This window comes from Pseudochaenichthys georgianus, chromosome 7 (assembly GCF_902827115.2).
Source record: "Pseudochaenichthys georgianus chromosome 7, fPseGeo1.2, whole genome shotgun sequence".
Lineage (NCBI taxonomy): Eukaryota > Metazoa > Chordata > Actinopteri > Perciformes > Channichthyidae > Pseudochaenichthys > Pseudochaenichthys georgianus.
Window position 1 is genome coordinate 30,854,271 of NC_047509.1, and position 23,634 is coordinate 30,877,904.

The window sequence follows — 23,634 nt, forward strand, 5'->3', positions numbered from 1 at the left end:
GAAAAGAGCACACAACGCATTCCAATACGGCATAGGGAGACAAACTGCTTAATGCATCACAATACCTCACATAATGTACCTCTTCCCTTAACTATATAACTATAGCTCATACCAGCCACTGACGTCCCTGCCCCGTGCACCACTCTGAAGTAAACCGTCTCTATTCCCAGTCTGTGTCCTGTTGTATAAACAGACACTAGATGTGGGAACACCTTCAGCGTTGACCCCGGCCGACCTACCTGATGAACGTGACCTCTGCCCCAGTAGATCACACAATCCTTCCATCTCTTCAAGACAAAGCAGGCTGCAGGGGAGATCTTCAACGTACCCTCTGCAGCTCACCCTGGGCAGTGGGTATCACCGTCTGAAGCAGGGAAAACCAAAAGCAAAGATGTTGGCAGCTGTGATGTGTGTTAAGAGGAATTCACCGTTGTTATCACTCAGTGAGTTATGCAAGAACGGGCCGGTGGAAACCTTTGCCTGGTACAGTGTTGGGCCTCAGCCTCCTCATGCAGGCTAAACACACACTCACACACACATACACACACATGCACACAAGGACACACACAGATCCTGCCCTTTCTAATTACCCTCAGTGAATGGGAGGCAGTCTGACGCACCGTGGACCAAGACTCCCCGGTCTTCTTTGAAATACACACTATTTTTAGCTTTCATCTGTGGCTTTCCTTTCTTAGAGGGTATGAGGTTTGAAGTAGTAACGTGAGGACATTAGTTTAAGTATAACTCTGTAACTGACAACAGGCTGTGAATGCTTGGGTAAACATTACCCAAGCATTTACAGCCGGATTCTTCTCTCCATCAGGAATAAGTGGATGCTACAAATCAGGATGTCCTTTTGCAAGTGGATAATTTTATTTAGGCTTATAATAATTTAAAACAAAGTAATTGTATCTTTTGGAACAGTTCAGCACCACCCGTGGCAGAGATTTACAACATTGTCTGGGTCCCCATAATCTATTGGTTGGATGCTGCACAGCAAACTTCTCAGTTTTGGTGAGCTTTTTATTGTATGCGTTTCATTATATTCTACATATATTTACCATTTCTTATTATATTCAAATTTGTATTTTAAATCGATCAGGGGGCAAACATGTGCATTTATTGGGTAAGTGCAGCTTCAAATAAAACAATAAAGCTGTATCGCTGAATACACAACTTAAGTTACAAAATGTAATCTTACAATAACTTAATGACAGTAAATAAATGCTCCAAAATGGCTGCATGCGACATATCTTCCATATATTATCACTGCAGAGCTGTTTTGAGCTCACATGCAACCTCTAACTCCGACATATCAGAACTAAAGGAGATATTTTGGATGTATAGTGGATATAACTATAATTGTTTCTTAAATAATAAATGTTGTTATCCAAAACAGGACCAAATAAACTCCTAAATCAGCAGTTGAGACAGATTGTGATGGTACTAAAGCACTGCTTGTTCCAAGGCTGCACTGTGTTCGTAATGAAAGCTGCTCTCTCTCTCAGACGAGGCAGCGAATGAATCCATAGACTGCAGAGGTTGAACGCAGTAACAAGCTGCGGCCCGGGGCCTGGCGCTGAATGGGTGACAGTAAAGTGAGGAAGAGCGGTATCAGAAGAACACATGAAAGAGGGAGGTCTCTGGATTTAAGGCCTTTTGTCTTTGGGCGTTCAAAGGAGACAGCTGTCGACAGCACAAGGCCCGGCTCCATTCATGTCGGGGGACCGCAGACAAAGACCACGCCAACACACACACACACACACTTCAAAGAAAGGTGTGTGTACACATGTGCATGTGTGTAACTTCTCTGAACAGGTTCAAACTGTTATTATCATCTTAGAGTATTACTTTATTCAAGTAAACAGACTTGCCTATATATCACATAATGTCTACAATATATTATTTAAATGGAAGGCGTGTAGCACCCTTATACTTAACAATGTTTCCGGTATTGCTGGGTGAGAAGCTTACTTCCGATCTTAGGACAGGCCCCAAACTGTAAAAGGAACAGTTCCACTTTTGGGGAAATACCCTAGTTTGTTGTTTTGCTCTGCGGAAGAAGATATCACTTTTATGTCTGTGTATCCAGTAAAGACACTGAAAAGACTAATTACGCAGAAAGAGCAGAAGCAACTGTCTTAATGACATGCTAGAGCATGTCATTAAGACAGTTGCTTCTGCAAGGGGACGGGTAATAACCGGAAAAGCATGACATGGGACCTTTAAAGTATTTAGTTCCTTTTAAGAGTCCATGCCTTTTTAGATAAACTTTAAGTAAAAAACATTTCACCACAGACAAGCAGGTGAACCAGATAAACTGTTTGGCTGACATAATATCAAGGAAGTAGAAGAAGAAAATGCGTAGAACAATTGATGTGGGATAATAGATAAACCAGTTCAACAATTGTATCGTTACAAAAGTAGTTACACTGCCTTAAAATAATGCGTAGATGATCCAAACATTACCTTTTTACTGACAAAAACTCAATAAGTGCACAGATCCCTTAAATATATCAAGGCATGATCATTTCATTAATAATGGTTAAAAATGACCATGTAATAATAACACCAGGCTTTCACAATGGGTGTAAAGTTTGAGCAGGTGTTCAGAAAATCCCTGTCAGATAGTGAAAGTCAAATCGCTCTCTCTTTTTCTTTGCTGTTTGAGCTGCGTCATCCCTGCAGCTTGTCTTCAGTTGATATTTGCATCAGAGGCAAATCAGCTAGCCTCTATGGGCGGGAGAGATGTGTGCACCGGCAGAGCTCTAGCTGCTCCGCTTAACATGAGGTGCTAGCTTGTATTAGCATTAGCGTGGTGTTATTCTACAAACACTAACAGCCATTCAATTGAATAGTTTGGCCTTTATTTATCAATCTCTTAAACGTACCAATTTTATCCACAAATAATAGAGCTTAGAAACTGAATCCTCCCAATGTTGGATGGCACTCCTGAGCTTTTATTTCCCTATGCAAATAACTTTGCATTCAATGAGCGGATGCAGAAACTGCTGCAAGGACAAGGCTGCTGTGTCGAGCTCAGGTCGCTTCCTGACTTTTGTTCAAATCAAACCAAGATGCAAAACTGACACATGTAACTAAGACAACACCTTTTGACTACTACATTTTGTATAGGGAAACGGACACAGAGGAGGAGCAACAACTCTGAGCTGAAAGGGCTTTAAAGGACAGGGGAATCTTTTTTAAAGTGTTATTATACCTTAAAATTGGTTGTATTTAAAAAAAAAAAAAAACTGAAAACAAATGTCCCATAAAGAAAGAAATCTTGATTACATTATCTGATTTTATTTATGGTTTACAAACATATCAACAGATGGTGTAAATCCCTACAGAATATTTCTGTTTAAAAGCGGTAATCTCAGAAGAACACATGTGACGGGTGTCATCAAGTCTAAATGAACCTGCTTCCCATCTAATGTACCCATCTGCTGTGGTAAGTCCCTCCACATATGGGCTATATTCTCCTATACCAAGTCTAATGACCACCTTCTTAACAAATCCACAAACATAGAGGCACTCTGGGCCAAAGCGACAGCAGGTTGACTACAATGAGGGTAGAATATAGAGGAGGGGTGGGGGGTTTACAAGCCGGGGCATGGGCGTGCCATTGAAGTGTTAAGCAGAAACACAAAGGTGGGGTAAGTCTGCTGGGAGTTGAAATTAAGCTAGGCTTCAAACATGGCTTTTTCAGACATATTAGAGCAAGTTAAAGAATGCAAATTGTGGAATCACATAAAAATGATTTGTGTTATCTGGTATACGTAAAAAGTAGTTACTTCATGACAGTTTTATTTTGATAAAAAACACCTCAGGTAAAAATGAGACAATGCACACGTACCCAGAGAGTTGAGATGATATTACATCAGTGGGAATCCCAGCATAGCAACGAGGCGCCTGGGAGGGAACAGGGAGATGGAGAATAACAAGATGCTTACTGTTCGTTCAAACTCCTGATCATTTTCCATAACTTTCTTCCATGAAGTTCTGATTCAGTAGCAGTTCTCTCTTTGGGATTCCACAAGGTTGAATAAAACACCCTGAACCTTAATGTCATCATTAATCATTCACCTCCAGCGACACCGATGCACTGTGTCCGCCAAAGCAGTGACTCTAAAAGATTTAAGATTAACTCAAAGTCAGCAGAGTGAGGAAGTAAACCGGTGGAGGACCTTTTGGCAGAATTGACCCATTTGTAGACATGACTGCACCTTTGTGTCGACAACAGACTCAGATTTCTTATTGCATTTATGAATTGACCAGGTGTTGTGCAATTCTACTTTGACGAGTCAGTATGTCTGTTGGGAAGAAGGCCTATTCTCTGAAAATCATTGTGCAAGGCAATCATGACAACACAGATGAAATAATTGTACAATCTCTGTTCTTGTGTTTAAGGTGAATGTGTGGCTTTTGGTTGGGTCGGGTATGAGTTGTAGGGTTGGTTGGTTGTTCTATCCAAAATGTAAAAAAGTGTTCCAGATGGTTTTGTATGAAAGCACATAAGATCCATTTTAGGTTTAAATAGGAGAGGGAGTAGGGTAGGGAGGTAACATTATGAAGAAAATACGATTACTGAATTCAAAGTGGTGCATTTATGAGAAGAAACTTTATTGATTTATTGAGTATTGATTGATTATACTTAAAATAGTAAACAGTATATTTGAACGTTTTTCTTTTGTAAATGTACCACTTTAATATCAGATAACTTCAGTCTCTCTTTGTTTATCACTAACCCTCCCTTAAATACGCTCTTAAATCATGCTCCCCATTAAGAACGTATTTCTTTATAACCAACTTCTGCTCTTTTCTTTTCTCCCAGGTGAGTTGCTGTAAGATGAAACTTGGGCAACTCTCAATGTCTGCATTCACGGAACGATAGCAACATGTCCCTCCACCCACTGAGGACACAAACCACATCAGCAAATCCTCCGAAAATTGTTCAACTGCTGGTGTTTTTTCATCCGTATTTGAAGTGAAAAGCAACCGCTGCAGCACAACTTGTTGATGGAACAACAGGTGTTTAGTGACAGTGTCAACAAAGCCGCCTCATCTTGAATGGCTGGTTTCTCTCTGCTGCAGAGGAGGACAGTCACTGAATCCTAAACTCGGAAAACTCCAGGCCTTTAGTGGTATTTTCCATCAAAACATCACAACCTGATGTGTACAATTCAGAGGACAAAGAGGAGCAAAGATATCATTGTGTCAGTGTGATTAATTACTTAAGAGATTAGAGGAAGAACTGGCCCTGTTTTTTTAAATTAAGTTTAGTCTAATTTTGCTGTATGTTTGTTTTACACAATAAGAATAAAGGAGTAAATGGACACGCTCTGGGTGCCACACCTTGAAACAAACAGCTGATTCTCAGGGGGGCCTGAGTGTGGAGCTTTGCGGCACTGAGCCTTCAGTATTCAGGAAATGTGAATGTATTGAACTGTTTTGTCCTAAAACTGAAGTTAGCACACGTCTACTCAAAAGGCAGAACAATTACCTCAGAATAATAGGTAACCTCCAGTCTGCTAAATATAAAATGCAAAAAAATGAATACTTTTTTCATCAGGGTCTTGTGTTATTCAGAAATGTGTGTGAGTAAAACAAAGGAAAATATAATATTTCCCTTAACTGTTGTGATAGGAAAATGTTAATACAGATCATGCAGCTTATTTGAGACTCAAGGTTCTCTTCTTACTGGATCTTTCAATCATATCCTACATGTTTTTTTAAGTAAGTGAACTTACATTTTTATATTTTATATTTTCACAAATCTGTGTTCCTAAAGTCAACAGTTAATCCAAAATGCAGACTCACTGTACATTAACCTGGCTGTTCACTGTTACTAAGCAGAAGTGTAAACATATTCATGAGCCACCAAACGCACCTGCCAGCAACCTGAAACACCCGAGTCAGAGTGTATTCTGATGTGCTTGTAAACAAACCAAAATGTTAATTTACTTTCAGTGTCACTCACCAAACACGTTACATGTGTATCCATGATGATGTCTACACACGTGTTGGATTAATTGTCTTCACTGTAAAAAACACTTTAAACATTATTTACGTAGCTTGCTGTCTTCTTCTTCTTCTTGCAGCATATATTCGGGTGTTAGAGCCACCTATCGATCCTAATCATTTGTACTTTAGGAGGACTGTGTATGGATCACATCAGCTCTATAATATATAATATAGATACACGGATTTATATAGCACTCCTAGAGGTCAAGAACTCCCCAGGGAACCTTAAAAGAATAAAGCTGGCAAAATAGTATTTCTTATTATTAGCAAATCGTTTAAAAGACACACAATCAATCAGGCCTAAACATGTTTCTGGTTTCCAACTGTCCTACTTTGTCGGTGGTAAAAAATAAATAAATAAAGCCAAACCATATCCATATCAGCTGGACACTGTATTGGCAACCTTTACTCAAACAATAATAAATAGTGTATTTGTTGGAATCTTTTTTCAATGGATTGGAAGAGGAAAGAAATACATTTGGTTAACGTAATGGATTATTGCCATGTAAAAACAGAGAATCTACTGTTGGAGAAGATTAGAAAAACACTTCTTCAAGTCTGAAAGCATTTAGGTTAAACAACCACCTGCCAGAATCCTTTGTTCATTTAAAAAAGTACAAATAAACAACAAGTAATTACTGTGAAGTTATAGGTCTGTCTCTGTTTAGCAGACTTGAGCCAATGAGTCCCAAAATCTGTTTAAAAGTGAAAAACAAGAATATACTAAACACCCAGTGGGTTGTTATCCTGTAGGCCTACTTATAACAGTAGGGATAGGATTTATGAAATAGACAGTTGGTTAAGTGAAACAGGAAGGGTATTTCTCTCCTTTCACCATCAGTAGGCCCATATGGAAAATGGTAAATCTATAGAATAAATGATTTCCCCTTATTACCTTTAGACAATACACGGAAATCAAATTAAAAACTATGTTGGAGTTTTTTATCTGAAAGAAAAACAGGAACAAGTGACAAAAGACCAGCAGACAGTTAACTCATTCAGAAAAGCTTTAAATATGGCTCTCAATATTCAATGTCCTGTAGCGTTAAGGAAGTCATGTCCTCCCTGTTGAGTCAGGAACCAATGGAGTCATAGAAACAATAGCTATAGTGCTGCATGTGTTAACGTCATCAGAACATGATGTTTTAAACAAAACGTTTATTTGTTTCTCATGAATGCTTGTGTAACCATGGACAGAATTATGAATAAGTGAGCTACTTTTTAACCATGTCCACACAATAGATGCTAAGCCATAATAAACAGAGCTTAGCTTAGTTAAAAACAGGGGGAAACAGCTAGCCTAGCTTAGTCCATGAAAATGACAAATTAGCATCCTAAAATGTACATAATTATCTTTTATCCTCCTAAAAATATGAGTGTAAAACAGTGCAGAGAAAAAGACAAGTTAGCTTCGTCTAACCCAGCGCCGTATAGATTATAGGCCTCTGGTCTAACCTAATAACCGTCCTCTGGTTCTTTAAACAATGTTGTAAACCAAACATAAAGCTAGCCTGCTGTCTGAAAGTTCATACATTCAAGATATAGACAGGTTGTGGTTTTAGGAGAGACTGTGTTTTTTTGTTTTTGTGCATAAAAGATGCTTAAACTAAGCTCACTTGCTTCTGACTGTAGCTTCATATTTAACATAAAGAGAGTATTCATCAGGAAAAAAAGGTCGATGCACATTTTCCTACATTTCCAAAAGGTTTCTAAATGACTTTTTTAAATGTTATTATGTGTGAATCATCTACAGTGAAACACGTCTTCCTAATCTGGCTTTTCCACGTGCTAAGGGTGTGTTCTGCATGTGAGATGAATCGTTGAAATGATCCAAAGCCTGTCAGTCTTAATGTGAAAGCAATGAGCAGGAGGGCAGTAAATGTTGATACATGTGTACAAGGGAAATGAGGCCGCCTCAGCACACATTCATAGAGCAGATTGGTGAGCCAGTGCGCCCCCTGTAGGATACCTGAGGAGCTGTTGTCACTCACTTTACATTGCACTTAAGAAAAAAGTATAAATATAAATCATGTCATAATTATGCTACAAAATGGACAACCCTTCATAACAAAAAGATATTCCCATCATTGTGTTTTTTGCAAGTCAACACAACAGGAAATCACGTGTTTCACTTTTGTTTCATGAAACCACTAGATGGTGCTCTCATCACATCCTTTCAATGCAAGCTCTACTGCTCTGACACACGAAGTGGATTTAAGAGAGGACTGTCTTACCTGGCAACATCACTTTTGTTAAGTTTAGAAATATCTTCCTTTTTTTTTCAAAGGAGCTGATTTAATTCTTTGTGAAATTGTAAGTATTAAAATAAATACTTCCAATACAAAGTCAGAATACAAATGCCACTAAAAGGGGATGCATTTAGAACAGTGCCATTGTATAATGAAAAGGACTTTAAGACAGTGATAATGGATTATTGTGTATGTAACATTTAATGATTAGTCTTATATTGGACTATAAAAACAGACAATTGCTTATAATGATAGTGAAAAGGGTAAACTCATAAATCTGCATACTTGTGTTTTTTAATATTTATTTTTATACAAGGAATGAGGTCTAAGCTATACTGAAATGTCGTTTTACCTTGGAAAAACGTTGACATATAAAGCAAACTTATAAAGCACAATCTGTTGATAGATTGTAGTGGCGCTATGGGACGCCCCCTGCTCAAATCTGTCATGCTGTCTTCAGAGAGGACGGCATTGGTAAAGCGCTGAGTCATAAAGTCATGTGAGCTGTTAGACAATTAGGACTAAGAAGTGGCACACAGCACATTTAACTGGATACGTGCAGAGAGACCAGGTAGCATACACAACCTGTTCACCTTGTTTACCTGAACTCGGGGGGGGGGGGGATTAATTCAAGTTAATCTTTTTACATTCATATTCATGCTTCTGGGCATTCAGAAAGTGTGTCTTTCTTTCCCCAACTCCCTATAGAGCAAAGTGTAATGGTTTTACTTTATTATTTATAGTAATCATCACATGCCACAGGACACTTCTTAGGAGACTTAAAATATCTTACAACTTGTTTATCTTTTCCCAGTAAAATAAAGATCTAAAACATTTCTTGGTTTTAAATATATTGGCAGACTTGTATTTCAAGATCTAAAATCTCTCTGCATCTGATTCACGCCACATGACACAAAAAAAAGTCTAAAACTCAAACATTTTCAAGGAAGAGTTTAAGAGCGATAGAAAAGTAAAACTCAGGTCTCGAAGATTTGATCTGCAATGGTGCTACATTTAAGTCACTTTCAAAATGTCACTTGCGAACATCCTGTAAAAAGCTAAATAATTATAAAAACATGTCATCAACACGAAGTCCTTAGAAAACAGTTCCATATTTATTGCAAAATATTTTTGTACAGAATACAACTGAAAAAACATCAACAGAGGAGGAACGGACAGTAAGGCCAACATCAGAACTCCAAGAGCTGAACTGTACACCAATAGTAACATGTGATAGTGTTTTATACAGAAATGGTTTCCCGCCCTCTCAGCGACCTCCTTAAGGGGAGAAAAATAAAGAACTCAAACATCACTGCTTCTCTAAAACATTATTGCCTTTGCGTGTAAACCCATCAACTTAGAACACCAATGGACGATCCTTAAAATGTCGCAATTTCCTTTACGAAACTTGTCCCTTTGATTGGTAATGTCTCACAAAATATAAATATATATACTTGTAGAAAGCTCCAAACAATATGAGACTGGTAACATTTTGGACGTGAGCATCACTCGTCATGACGGCTAAAGTCAGGATGCTAACACCGTTAGCTCTAACATCAGTGAGCAACACTTTTTATTTTGAATTAAATTAAATATTATTGTTTGCCTTAGGTTTACTTCACACTGCTGGAATAATTGAACCCTCCCTTGAGTTTGGAGGCATCTAGCATAGTGCGTCTAGATAAATTTGGGCGTGCATGCCCATGCACATCCTCATGCGATTTGGCACAGATGTAAAAGTTCTTTCCTCAAAGTAAAATGTGCGGTTAACACGTCTCTCCGGCTCCTTCTTTTTTCTTTACACATAAAAAAAGGCAGAGTTAGACAGGATACATTTTTCTTCCCCGACATTCAAATGTACATCTTTAACATTGGCTCTCCCAAAAATGAGGGATCTAATGAAGACAAAAAAAACGTCCTGTCTCCGGATGTTTATTATAGAAAATTAAAATAGACACGTTTTTTTTTTCTTATATGCATAAGCCCTTCAAGAAAACACACCAAAACATTAGAAAGGACGAAGGTGATGTACAATCCAAAACTCCAGAGGAGAGAGGGTTTCTGCTCAAATGACTCCGTGCGGAGGGGAGGCGGGAACTCGAGGTGCAACACAACAATGTCACGTTTCTGCCCGTCGGATTCTAAATCTTACATGTCAGGGATAAATAACTGAACAGAGTCACTGCTGCTGGCTGCTCACGACGCCAGTCAGATAACAGACACTAACACAATGCTTCAAAGCTGACCGGGAAGCTTCAGGAACTTTCTTTTCTATTTGAAGACAATTGTTGCCTTTCTGCAAACATTCATTTTACTAATGAGAAATAAACTGATGCTTTAGTGAATTGGAATCACTATGCACAACTTTGTTGGTTTTATTAATGACCTTTTTCTTTCAGTGACCGTCCACTGAAATGATCTGGTACACATCTGCAGCTCTGTAACAATGTGTGTGGGGGATTGGGAGGGGGGGCTCTTTGACCTGTTATGGATATCACAAGTGCTTTCAATGATTTGATACCCTGAGTAGAGGACATAGGCTTGGGGTGAAGTTCAGTAGAAACCCAAAGAAAAGGAACATTTTTGCCAAGCAAACACCGACTGCAAAGAAAAAGACATTACTAAGAAATACCACCTTTCACACATAAATAAAAGCCTGTACTGATCGGTACATTAAAAACCACAAATGTAACCAGAGAGAAATAAAAGCTACGACGACGACAAATCACCCATGACGACAGTCATTTTCAGCTTTACAATATGCATATATTCATGCATATATAGTGTGTATTTCCCCTTGCATACAGGCGAGTGGTCGGGGGACTATATAGAGAGCCTTTAGTTATACCAACTCCCTCTGCAGAGACTAACACTGATTATTAAGAGATGGTACAAATGAGAGCAAACATAATTCACGAGGAGACGGGGACTGAGTCAGCGCAGCCTTGTAAACAAAAGGGAGGCCAGACAGCCAGAGAGGATGATGGGTAACAGACATCCACTTAAAGCAGCAAAGATAGGACAGATTACTGGAGGTAGAGACAGGGCGGGGAAAGGAAGAGGTAAAGGAGGGGGAGGGGGAGGGGGGGGACATTTTTCTCATGGCTAACCAATTAAAGTACAGAAAATTGTCAGCATGGCCTCACGACGTCTGCTTCCCGTCGGGTTTTGGCGGAACAATCAGTTCTGACGCCGAAAAATGATCTGAGAGGGAAACTACTCAGAATGTAACAAAGAACGGACTCTCAGCAGTGTCTCTTATGGAGAAGCAACCTACAGGCGGAGTAAGTGTTCAATCGGGGGGGGGGGGGGGGGAGAGAGGGGTGAGCAGGAGGGTGAGCAGGAGGGTGCGACAAGCAGACACGGGTCACTGGTTTCCCACTCTCTCCCCTCTGTGGTTGGTCACTCAGACGAACAGCTGGATGCGCTCGCGGATGGTCTGCCGGCAGATGGGGCAGGTCTTGAGCGCGGCGCTGCAGTCGATGCAGGAGGCGTGTCCGCACTGGAAGACCAGCTTGATGTGGTTGTCGATGCAGATGGGGCAGGTGATGCGCTCCTCCATCTGCCGGTAGCGGGACTGCAGCTGCTCCAGCAGGTTGTGCTGCTCCGAGTTCTCCGTCCCGGGGCTGCAGCCCACCTCCGTTTGGTCTGTGGGGGAAGAGGGGGGGTCAATATGGGGGATGGCAGAGCGAGGAAGTTTACAGATTTGGAAAATAACTGTAGGTTATTGTGCACTTTGAAAAAACACGCCTGTTAGCTACTGTACATGTATCCTGGCTTTAACATTGGGGAACATTGATATCAGGACTGCAGAAACACATCTTCCATTAGATACTGAAAACACAACCTGTTCAGTCTGCACCTTGGCCAATAATGAATCAAAACAAATGCTCACTTCAGTTTAAAGCACTTGTGGCTAGGCGTTGGCCTTTTAGAGCCAGTGCAGTCGCACATACACTGGTTTGACTCATGGAATGCTATTGTACTGTGTATTTGTATCACCACTGTTACAGTAGATGCACCTATTATAAGTTGCTTTGGATAAGAGTATTGGCTAAATAAATGGTGATGTCATATTGTTTTCTAACAGAAGTTACATTTATAAATCTGTGCAGGCTGTCCCGTCATGTCACTGTGTCATGTCACTGTGCGACTGCAGCAACGATAACAAGGTCACATGAGCATGACTCAAAATGCCAGACAATTGTATTGGTGGCTCGTCCTCGACACGGGTGCTTTCATCTACCATCCAAAGCTGCCTCTCACTGACGACTGGTGATCAAGGCATTAAAACATTATGCAGATAATCATTTACACCATTCAAAACAATGCTGTAAGCCAAGGAATAATATAGAATATTTTTGTCCAGAATAGGAGTATATAAAGAAGACTTTTACAACAAAAATCTTCCATAATTTCATTCACCTTTTATTATCTTACACATCTAAGATGAAAGAGGAGGGTTAGAGGAGACAGGATTCTCATTACCTTGTCTAATTTTCTTGGTGATTGTGACTTGGCATTTGATGCATTTCTTCATTCGATGGGCGCATTCTGTTTGGAGAAGATGCAGGTCAGCAGGAGATACAAATAAATTACAACACGTAAAGCACCACATTATTTAACATCCAAGATAGACAGTAAAGCAGAAAATAATATATATACAAAGTTTTCTTAAGGAAAGCCATTTACCGTACTTTTCGGACTATAAAGCGCACCTGCATATAAGCCGCAGCAGCTAAATTGTCCGTCTGCCTTGCTCTCGTTCTGTCTCTCGGTTCCACTTTTACTTTGGCGCGCTACCTGTCTCACTCTTTTCCGGCCTCCAGCTTTTCCTGCTGGAGCCCGCCGCTTAGAGGTGGCGGGCGCGGAGCGGTCATAGAGCCCATAGTGTTAAAGATGGTTAATTTTACCTGTAAAATCCATAGATGTAGGAGGTTCCCTAGTGGCCGTTAGCTGTACAACAAAATGGGGAAAAAAGTCGCGGCTTATAGTCCGAAAAGTACGGTAGTATGTTTTCTTTGAACACACAAGTCAGTTATCTGCCTATTGATAGCCGCGGCCCTGCTGCCATTAACGTAACCCACCTTCACAGGCCACGCTGTGCTGGCAGGGGCAGAAGAGAACCAGCAGAGACAGCTCGGAGCAGATGAGGCATTCACTGGGCCCCGGCAGGTTGGGAAGAACCAGGTTGGTCATGGTGTTGGGCGTGGTGTGGACCCGCCGCAGGCTGGCGCTGCTCAGACCCTGACCACATGTGATGGCTTGCAGACGCTGCAACCTGACAGACAACACACAGCTATAACAACGCATACAGATGTATCTTAACTTCACTATGTCTATGAGCTCATTCTGTCGTTGACGATGAATACAGGCTTCTTTTCCCACAAAACAAACTATTTCTGCAAAAATCTGATTTCTGCCTTACTTTGAATTAATCATACAATACTTCTAAAAAGGTGTTGTTGTTCTCTTCCTGACGTGTACCTGTGTTTCTCAGAGAAGCTCTTGATGAGCTGCATCATGGTGCTGTCTGCCACCAGGTCCAGGGGACTCTTTCCCTTGTGGTTGGCGTAGTTGATGTCGGCCCCTTCCTGCGCCAAAAAACAAGCGAGGGCTGCACCAACACTCAGCTCGGTGGTCCCCAGAAGACCTGAAGCGCTCAGCTGTGGATACATGATGACAACGGGAAGAGAGGATGGAAAAGAAGTTTTTGAGGCAGAGCTTTAGAAACGCTTTCTTGCTAAGGCTGAAAAATAACTGTACATGGTAGAAGAATACTTTGAGCACTAAGTCAAGGACACAGCTGTTAGTGAGCAACAAAAGGGAAGTTGTACTAAACGAGTACAGGCCAGCTAAGGCCAAACCATAAACCTAAATCTAACTAATTCCCCAATCATTCATCTGCTGACAGTGACCAACATTGTCTGGCACTTCAGTCTAGCCACCTTCATGGGTGTGTGGGTGTGTGTATTAAGTGTGTGTGTGTTGTTTTGGCAGATGCCCAGGGTGTTGAGAACAGCTGCAGTGTTTGCGGTCATGTCAACAGCAAAGGACGTCCTTTATTGGATCAATGATATCAAATACAGTGATGTATGAAACGCATGGAGCCAAGGTATCTTGAATATTTAATGAGTTATTGTAAACTCTCTGACAAGCATGAAGGAAATTAAAGAGGTGGTGGGATATTAGAGTTTAGACTGTCATCAGTCATGTACTTTGTGAGAGGTGCCTCGGCAAAATGCTGCAGGAGAGACTCCTCAACCCTGAAATCTAGTGAGCATGTTTGCACTACTGGTCATGGGTTTTTAAAAAATAATTGTTTTAGTTGAAAGTTTAAGAGATTTGAACCTTCAATAACAGAAAATATACCTTTGGCAAAGTGGTGTTGACACTTAGACGGGGCAGTGATATCATAAACCTGTTAATGTACGCATTCAAACACTTTTTCTTTTACCAGCTGTATTCACCTTGCAGGTGCAGCTTTCATCCTGGATCAAGTGTTTAAGTCATGGATGTTTAAAGTATAACTTCTTCATATGTCTAATATTATAGTTTACTTTTCATTCAGGAAAATGTTGCTAGCCCCGCCCCTTTCATGTGAACGCGCACTCAACCGGACAGAGAAACCCTGGCTTGAGTTACCGAGTTGATAACCAGCGTCGTAGGACCGCTTAGCGACAGCGTGTTTGTTTTGGATTAGGTAAACCGGCTAACTCAAACATATCCAGGGTCTGTTGAACTGGTCGTGGCATTTAAGCTTCAGAAAACATAAACAAGGTGTTCATTTGTAAATCGTACCATTACCTTTTTCTTGCTACATGTCTTACTTTTGGCAATAATCCCGGTTCAAATGTAAATATCCAACTGGTTATGATTAACAAACAAAATGAGCTAACTTTAGCTTGACACAGAATTTGAGTGGCTTGTATGACTCACATCCTGAGATGTACTGTACCCACTGTACGGGACCTGCTCAGCACCAAAAAGCAATCAGACACATTTGTTGAAAAAAGTAAAGCATTTAAAGCAGCTTAATAACCTGATATTATTCACCATAGGGATTTTATAAGGCGATCGTGTGTCAGTGTTGTGTTTACAGTTTGTTCTGCTGAACCCAAGAGGCAAACATCTATTCAACCCAGTTTAATGTTACTAAACTCCAATTCATAATGGCGTGCACACCTTATTTTCATTTAGAGCTTGTTTAGCTGCATTTATGATTCATTATGCTTGCTTGCCTTAATACATATTAACGCTGCCAATACTAGTTAGTTGTTGACTGCAGTCACATGGGAGGCTCAGATTAATGAAGTGTGTTCATATCAAAGTGAGAGACTGACATGGTGTGTGTACACAGTATTGCTAAATTGAAATGTATTATCGAGAGCTCGTCTTTGCCAAATCTACATTGCAACACTGAGCGGGCCCTCTTGCCTCTCTGCCCCTCATCACTTGCTCTTCCCTTCATCACGCCATCGTTCTCAGTCTCTTGCCAGTTGTTGCTCTAAAGCCTCTGAGACGAGGTGATCTTAATGAATCGTAAAAGTCGTGACCTTATAGCTTAAATTCTTGTGGTTATAAAAAATAATTGTGTTTGTTTTTCTCCATAAAACAAAGCAGGACAAAGCAAACTCTTTTGTCTTACATACTAATACCACTTGTATTTAATGACGTTCTCCTCAGTTAACCCCTCTCTCTTGTGTCCTCAGTTAACCCAGACCTTTGAGAGATCCCATCTGACTTCTCTTACACATTCACCCCGTGTGCCTGCTAAAGCCGACTAACTCCTTTATCCTAAATTGACCCTGCACACAATTACTTAACACCTTTACATTCCTTCCCTCTGTTTTTGTTTACTATTCCCTCTCTCCTTCAATATAAGGCCAGCTCTTAACCCTTAAGTCTTTTATGTACACTCCTTTTAGTCTCTAAAGTGCATTAATCCTTTTTTCCACCTCTTATCCTAATCTACCCGCTTTGTAGTGTCTGTTTATCCTTCATTCAGTCTATATTGACTTCTCTTTTAATGTTTCACATACTCCTTTAGTGTTTGATCTGTTGTGCTTTGTCTCTTTAGCAACCACCTATTCAGTTTGTCGTTAGACCCTCAACAGTCTCAAGTATGTGTAACCTTCAGGTCTTTTGAAAGTTGTGTCGTCTCTTTTCAGCTCATTCTGCCCCAACAATACCTAGAGTTCAAAGGTGAAGCATCACTCGATTGCTGTCGTTACATTTTAACTTCTTTCTATTCGAGTAATGTGAATAATAACTCATCATTATCAGAAAATGATCGTATAGGGCGTACACACGGAGCCGTTGGACCCCCCAGAGCACTGCGTATGCCTTCTATCCACCTTCGGTCGTCCTCGTGTGGCCGCACGGTCTATATGACACTAAACAATAACGCAAACGACCGTTTTCGTCCTCGTGTGGCCGCAGCCTAATACTATTTGCTATGGTCTGTAAATGTAGACAGATATATCAACAGCAAGTTTGGGCGACGAATAGTCAATTGTAAATACTACGTTTTTTAGGTTTATATATAATTTCTTGTATAAATACTGTATTTTCAGTAATATAACAGTTTTCCCCTAAACCAGCTAGACCAAAGATACATACATCTAGTTGCTCATATAGAAAGAAATAATAAAACATTAGTTACATAAAACAAAGAGTGGTTCTCACCCTGCAGTAGAGCGATGTGGAGGAGCACCCCTCGCTGGGCTCCTCGGTGCTGCTGGTCCCCACGGGGGGGCTGAGCATCACGCTGGCCAGCTGCGGGCGCAGCAGGGCGACGTGCATGGCCGTGTCTCCGTCCTCGTCCTCCATGTTGACGTCGGCGCCCTCGGACACCAGCAGCTGCACCAGGTCCGTGTGGCCCTGCGTCACCGCCAGCTGCAGCGCCGTCTGGTTCCGGTTGTTACGGATGTTGATGTCGCAGCGTCCCTGTGGAAGAGGGAGGAGAGGAAAAATGTATATCATCTTTTTTATTTAAATTTCAAAGGTTGAAAATAATGGTGGCTACAAATTGTACCGCCATATTGTACTATTATATTGAAATTACATCAAATACTATCACATTTCAATGACATACAATACTTTTATATTTCATTTACATAGTATACTTTATATATTTATCACATATTAAACTATTATATCTGTATAACATACTATAATATTTAATTGTTATGACTTAATATACTAATATATATTTAGAGAATCTTTTAAGAAAATCATACTTTTCTATTTATGACACATTCAAATAATATTATTTCATTTACTTCATAATTTCTAATAAAATAAGTTTAGTATGATATGCATTAAGAAGGCCCTCTTGACTCTGCCCTTCATCACGTCCTTTTCCCCTTCATCACGCCAGTACTCTTTCCAGTATTTGCTCTTAAAGCCTCTAACACCAGTTGATCTTAACGAATCGTAAAAGTCGTGACCTTTAAATTGTCCTTAAAAAACAAATACAAATAAGATCACAGTTAAGCAAAGTATCCAATCAGATTAAAGAGGACTCTGCTGCAGCTCACCTCCTTGACGAGGATCTTGGCGACGTCGCGGTGGTTGTTGAGTGCGGCCAGATGCAGCGCGGAGAAGCCGTCCTCCTTCTTGACGTCCACCAGCTGCCGCGCCCTGCCCAGGATCTTCTCTGTGGCCCTGCAACCGGGACAACAACAACAACAACACTCATTAAGGAGAGTGCACAACACTCCTCAAGGCTCATAGCTTGAATAAAGAACATTTACGTCTGTGATAGTTGCCAACTACAGTGCTTTTTACTGGACCATCTAATTAAAAAAAATTGCTGAATGTTGCTCTCACCAGAAAGAGTGCCAAGGAGAATAAAAAAGGGTTCTGAAATATGAAAGTGCTCACAAGGTCTGTGGATTCATTTAAGTATCTGAGGTATGAGTTCAAGAAAAAGTCCTCGATGAAGAGTTGTAATTTTTTGCAATTCAAGCATGACGACGAGCATAGATCCATTATAGTGGAGAACACACTGCAGGCTGTTTGCAGCTCTCAGAATATCTCACATCATTCTGTGTCGCGGTGTACTTGACACGATCTGGGACAGATTTAGCTGTTGTTAAAGTGTTAACAAGCCGATCTAACAGGAGAACACTAAGGCACAACAGGCAGCCTCTTCTCACTTAGCCAACTGATCTCCTGATGCACGACTACCCCCCCCCTACCCCAAGAGTTACACATGCTTTCAACTTTAAATAGCACATCACTGTTATCCTTTGAGCCTGCCATCATCATATCCAGTATTGAACCACATAAAAACATTCCCAGCCAACACACATTAAACGATTACATCTCTCAATGTGGAAATGTTTAACATGCGTTGGTGCTCATTTGGTTTGGTCAGATAGCAGTCTGTCCTCTTTAAACTGAGCAGGGATGACGATATTCGATGAAGTAGCTTGTCTTGTGTTTCCTGCAGCGGGCTGATGCTGCAGTGTGAGGCCGGGCAGCACCGTGGTCCTCTGCTCTGAAGCTGGGCCTGCTTTATGACGTGTGGAATTGAAGCTGACGGGCTCAGTGAGCACCTAGGAAGCTGGCATGCCACCACGGAGGCTTCGGAGCTTCTACTGTTTTGAAACACTGGTGATGCTGATGTCAAAAGATGACGCTGGTGTCGCTTTTTGTTCCAGACGGTTGGACAGAACACAAGGGATGCTCACTACTCCCAGATTCATATTATAACATGTACCTCTTAGTGATGTAGAAAACTAAACAATGTAAAGGCGTTGCTCGGTAACTGGCTTGCACAACATCAAAGCTATTCATACCCAATGAGTAACACATAACTTATCACAGAGCAATAACAATCCAAGCTTCTTAATAGCAAATCCAGCCATAGAAAAAGCAAACACTTTCCATGCAAATGATACACGAGTATTTAAGATATTCAGTCAAATTGTTTACCTTGAATGTGAATGTTCCTGAGAACTTCTCATTATGTAATGTTATTTTAAAAGGCTCTCTTCTTAGTAATTGTTATGCACAATGTTGTAACTGTAACTATGACAATGTTCTACCTACAGTACTATCTACCTCTTATTTAAAGTGAAAAAGTCACTCCACCTTAAAGCTTAATTAATAACTATGATTATAAATACTAAATCAACATTTGAATTCTGCGCAGACTCTTCTTTGTTCTTTCAAACCTGGTTATTCGGTTACAGTAAGACATTAGGGTACAGTCATATTATTAGTATTGGATCTGTAGAATTAGATGCCAGTGGTGGTTGACTAGGATTGTTACAAAACACTTCCCAAAAAATCTAAGTCAAAATGTATAGAAACAAAACTCAACATCTTAAGAATGATTCTGTTTCAACACATATCTATTAGTGTTTCAATCTTACAGCACCATACATTATAGTTCTATAACCACAATAACCTTCATTTGAAACATCAAAAGAAGCTTTGGATGTAAAAAATAACGCTTTTTATAGCCATAACAAAACAGGTATTTGGGACATAAGAAATAGTTTCTGCCCATAACTTTTATAAGCATAAACACTTAATAACACAATCATTAACATAATGGCAGTTGTATATCAATGTCTTAAAGGATGCATCTATTCAGAGCTATCGTTTCTATATTACATTGTATACATTCACCCAGTGGTGTACAGGGAACCTGATAAATGCAGTTATTTTTTAATCAGTTTAAAAAACGGGGCACTTATATTACAGCTTTAATTGTGATAACCATAAAATAAAATTAGCAGCAGAATGCAGATACATTTAAAATACAATACTGAGGACAGGGAGGGTGAAGGCTGCTCTATTGCATGGTGGTGGGCATCTCCTCTGGGTGTATTACTAAGCATGAAAGCTGTTGGGGAGACATTATGTTAGAGGTCATTTGTACCTGCAATGCAGCTCCGTGTGTGTGTGTGTGTGTGTGTGTGTGTGTGTGTGTGTGTGTGTGTGTGTGTGTGTGTGTGTGTGTGTGTGTGTGTGTGTGTGTGTGTGTGTGTGTGTGTGTGTGTGTGTGTGTGTGTGTGTGTGTGTGTGTGTGTGTGTGTGTGTGTGTGGTGAAGGTATTGATGGAGGGAAATATCATTTCTTCATTAGCTAAAGGGCACACCCTTGAACAACACAGACCTGTGTCCCCGTTGTGTCCACTACACCTTGTCTTTCTGCATTAATCCCATAAACTCATTCATATTCATATCAAGGCTGACATTGTGGGGCAGTTCTTTTACTAACATGCCTTCACACAAATCAGGGGACTTTTTTTTCTTCTGGAGGCATCTTTTGGATATTTTTGGGAGTCAGTACCATGGGGGTTTTTGCCAATTGCCTCCAGATCAAAGCTTGATAAAAGAAGGAAGAAGAAATGTACCATGAAGAGTTACTGTTCTGACTCTCAAAGGCACGATTTAAGTGAAAAAGAAAAGCTTTTGATGTTGTGTATAATTTGCTAAAAGAGTGAGTATGCTGTGAAATGTATCTGTCGTGAGTCAGACAGTTTACGTTGGACTGTCAAAACGCATTGAGTAAGCACAGAAAGGCAGTAAATTAAACTGGTGGGAAACTAAAAGGGATCTGGTGAAGAAGAAACAGCTACTGGGACATGAGATTAGTGGAAAAAGGGAGAAATCCAAGCCAATATTCTTTAAAAAAGAAAAGAAAACAGTATATACAGTATCTTAACTATCCTTTGCCTGTTCTGTCAAACTAAAGTCCAGAGGAAATCTGGCTGCTTGCCTCGTTTCTTTTCTTTTCCCATGGCCTCTAGCCCTCTTTTTCCATTTCCGCACAATAAATAAATATTACGCCAATAAACAACAGCTGCTCGCAGGAAGTTTAAACAATGGGGCATCGAACAAATAAACTCCTGCATTTTAAGGATGGTCTTTACGTACAAAGCGAAGGACAGTAAAGAAATCATCAACAGACTAACTAAGGGAAAAATATAAGGCAGAGGTAAAAAGTGTACATTGGAAAAAACAGTGGAAGAATAAAAAAGCACAACAAATAAAACTATAAATGACTCGACAAAGATTAGTCTAATGTAAATACAACATAAACGCAACGAGGTGTTTAGCTTTAACCCAATTCCTTCGCAAAATCCAATCCAATTTGTTTTCTAGACAGAACAAACTAGGACATACAGACACGTAGCACCTGTGCTGTATAAATGTACTGTAGTCCTGCCGGTGATATATGAAGGAACCGGTGAACCAAAGCCAGTCCTGAACACTGTAAATCCTGTGTCTCTGCTTCTGGCGCGGCGGCTGATGTCAAGCTAAATAAATGCTGGGGAGTGCAGCCTAAACTCCCACATATGATACTTGCCAGAACAGATCGGACATTTATTAAATGACTTGTCTACTGCGGCCCCCACTACCGTCCTTCTCTCCTCTCTCTCTTTACATTTATCGCTTGCCCGCTGTCTTTTATTCCATCCTGCTCAGTTGGCTTTTGCCCATATGGAAAGTAACAGAGTACATATACTCAAGTACTGTACTTAATACATAATATCATTTTACTCCACTACGTTTAATAATCACTGTATTATTTATTAAGCTTTAGTGACTTTTCAGGTTAAGGTTTTGTATTCAAATTATTGATTAACTTGTAACATAATGCATCTTTAAGAATTAAACACTTGTACTAACTGTTTAAGGTACAACAAAGTACAATTATACAATATATCGCAAAAAGTTCTTAACATTGATAATTTGTGAAAGAAAATGTTGCCCGTCTACAACAGTAAAATGCTTCTTAATGCAACAATATGAATATATCAGATAATGTCATATATTTAATAATATATCACATATTGAGGCGATTTTTCCGCATAATTAGTACTTTTACGTGAGACTGTATATACTGTATTGCATTAATGTATTGCTACTTTTGCTTAAGTAAAGGATCTGAATACTTTTTCAACCACCGATCATAATCCATTCATTTAATATAATTCTGAAATGGGCCTTAAGCATTACAAGTACTTTGAGTATATTCTGATGCTGATACTTTTACTAAGATTTTTGTAACGGAGTACTTTTACAAATTAAGTATTGCTACTTTTACTTAAGTAAAACGTTTTTTTGTAGGATCTCTTTCAAGTTGTGTACAATTCTGCAAATGTGAGTCACTGCTAGGAGAAGTTTGGAGGGCGGAATAAAGCTTTCCTTTGCAGTGAAAGTGGATTGACTTATGGTCATTATTCACTGGTTTAGTACCTTACAGAGTGGAAAAAGTAGAAGTCCGCAGGCAAATGACCATAGGAGCAAGCTACAGTAATCTACTCACAGCCTGAAAATTGCATAAAACACATTTTAAAAAATCTCTAATTGAAACCCTAAATGAAGTGGCATTGCTTCAGGGAGAGGGTTTATGGTGATGCCTGTGTGCTTCCTTTTCCTTCATGGCACCTCTTTAAAAAGAGCCGGGGACAATTTTCCATTACATGGCTTTGTTATAATTTTGGAAGGAAAGTTCATGAGGTCGTAAATGCCCTGGAGCAAAGAAGCAGGAACCTCACCACGGTCAGGCGAAATGTGTGCACTGAGAAAAATATCATCCCTAAATAGTCACTCTATTTTTATGATTTTAACAGAATTACCTTCATTACCCTTTTTGGTTTCAAGACCTTGACTGCAGTGGAAATAACTTTTAAGGTTGTTTTCAAAGCATTTTTCTGTAATGATTCAATGATGCTGAATAAAACAATACACATATATAATATAATCAATGCAGGTCATTGCATAGTGCAGACAGTCTTTAAATAGCATATCCAAGTGCAAAGTGCACAACTGCAGATGCTGGCTTGAAAAATTGCAAAAAATGTGGAATTATATAACATGTTTAGGCCAATACATAACATTTAGGTTTTTTAAGGGGTCCTACTATGCTCATTTTCAGGTTCTATTTGTATGTTGTGCCCGTTGTGCCTCTACTGAGACATGTTTACATGCTTTCATGTTCAAAAAGGTCACCTCTTTTCACCCTCTGTCTGAAACCAGAGCCCAGTCTGCTCTGATTGGTTAGCTGGCCGGCTCTGTTGTTACCCGTTTAGATATGTCCCGCCCCTTAGCCTTTCACATACAATGTATTTGAGCGCTAGCCAATAGAAGCACTAGTGTTAAATAGTGATGTCACTATGTTATAGAAGTAAACAAAAGGGTATCGAGGTATCGAGCTTTCGCAGCGGCTGGCCCTAGGCTCTGGAATACTTTGCCCCTCCATGTGAGGTCGGCCCAGACCCTGGGGGTTTTTAAATCAACACTTAAAACTCACTTTTTCTCTCTGGCTTTTGATTAATTATTTATTTCGAAATGTATTTATTCATTTAGTTCTTTATTTTAATATTTAT

General features: G+C 40.0%; 2 protein-coding genes across 6 annotated transcripts in view; both read right to left on the bottom strand.

Annotated features, from left to right (window-relative positions):
• Positions 1-357, bottom strand: part of ttll10 (tubulin tyrosine ligase-like family, member 10) — a 36,490-nt gene extending 36,133 nt beyond the window's left edge. Inside the window, exon 1 of the mRNA XM_034086185.2 lies at positions 240-357. Within this exon, the coding sequence (XP_033942076.1) occupies positions 240-285 (46 nt within the window). The 5' untranslated portion in view covers positions 286-357. The remainder of the gene's footprint in view (positions 1-239) is intronic.
• Positions 358-9,369: 9,012 nt separating this feature from the next.
• mib2 (MIB E3 ubiquitin protein ligase 2) overlaps positions 9,370-23,634 on the bottom strand; it is a 45,072-nt gene continuing 30,807 nt past the window's right edge. For 4 of the 5 annotated variants that reach the window (XM_034086356.2, XM_034086355.1, XM_034086353.1 and 1 more), the window contains 6 exons: positions 17,819-17,945; positions 16,965-17,225; positions 13,764-13,942; positions 13,364-13,557; positions 12,765-12,830; positions 9,370-11,945 (listed from right to left, as the gene is read on the bottom strand). In XM_034086356.2, coding sequence (XP_033942247.1) covers positions 11,683-11,945; positions 12,765-12,830; positions 13,364-13,557; positions 13,764-13,942; positions 16,965-17,225; positions 17,819-17,945 — 1,090 coding nt within the window. In that variant the 3' untranslated portion in view covers positions 9,370-11,682. The remainder of the gene's footprint in view (positions 11,946-12,764; positions 12,831-13,363; positions 13,558-13,763; positions 13,943-16,964; positions 17,226-17,818; positions 17,946-23,634) is intronic. The other variant, XM_034086354.2, reaches the window with a different exon arrangement.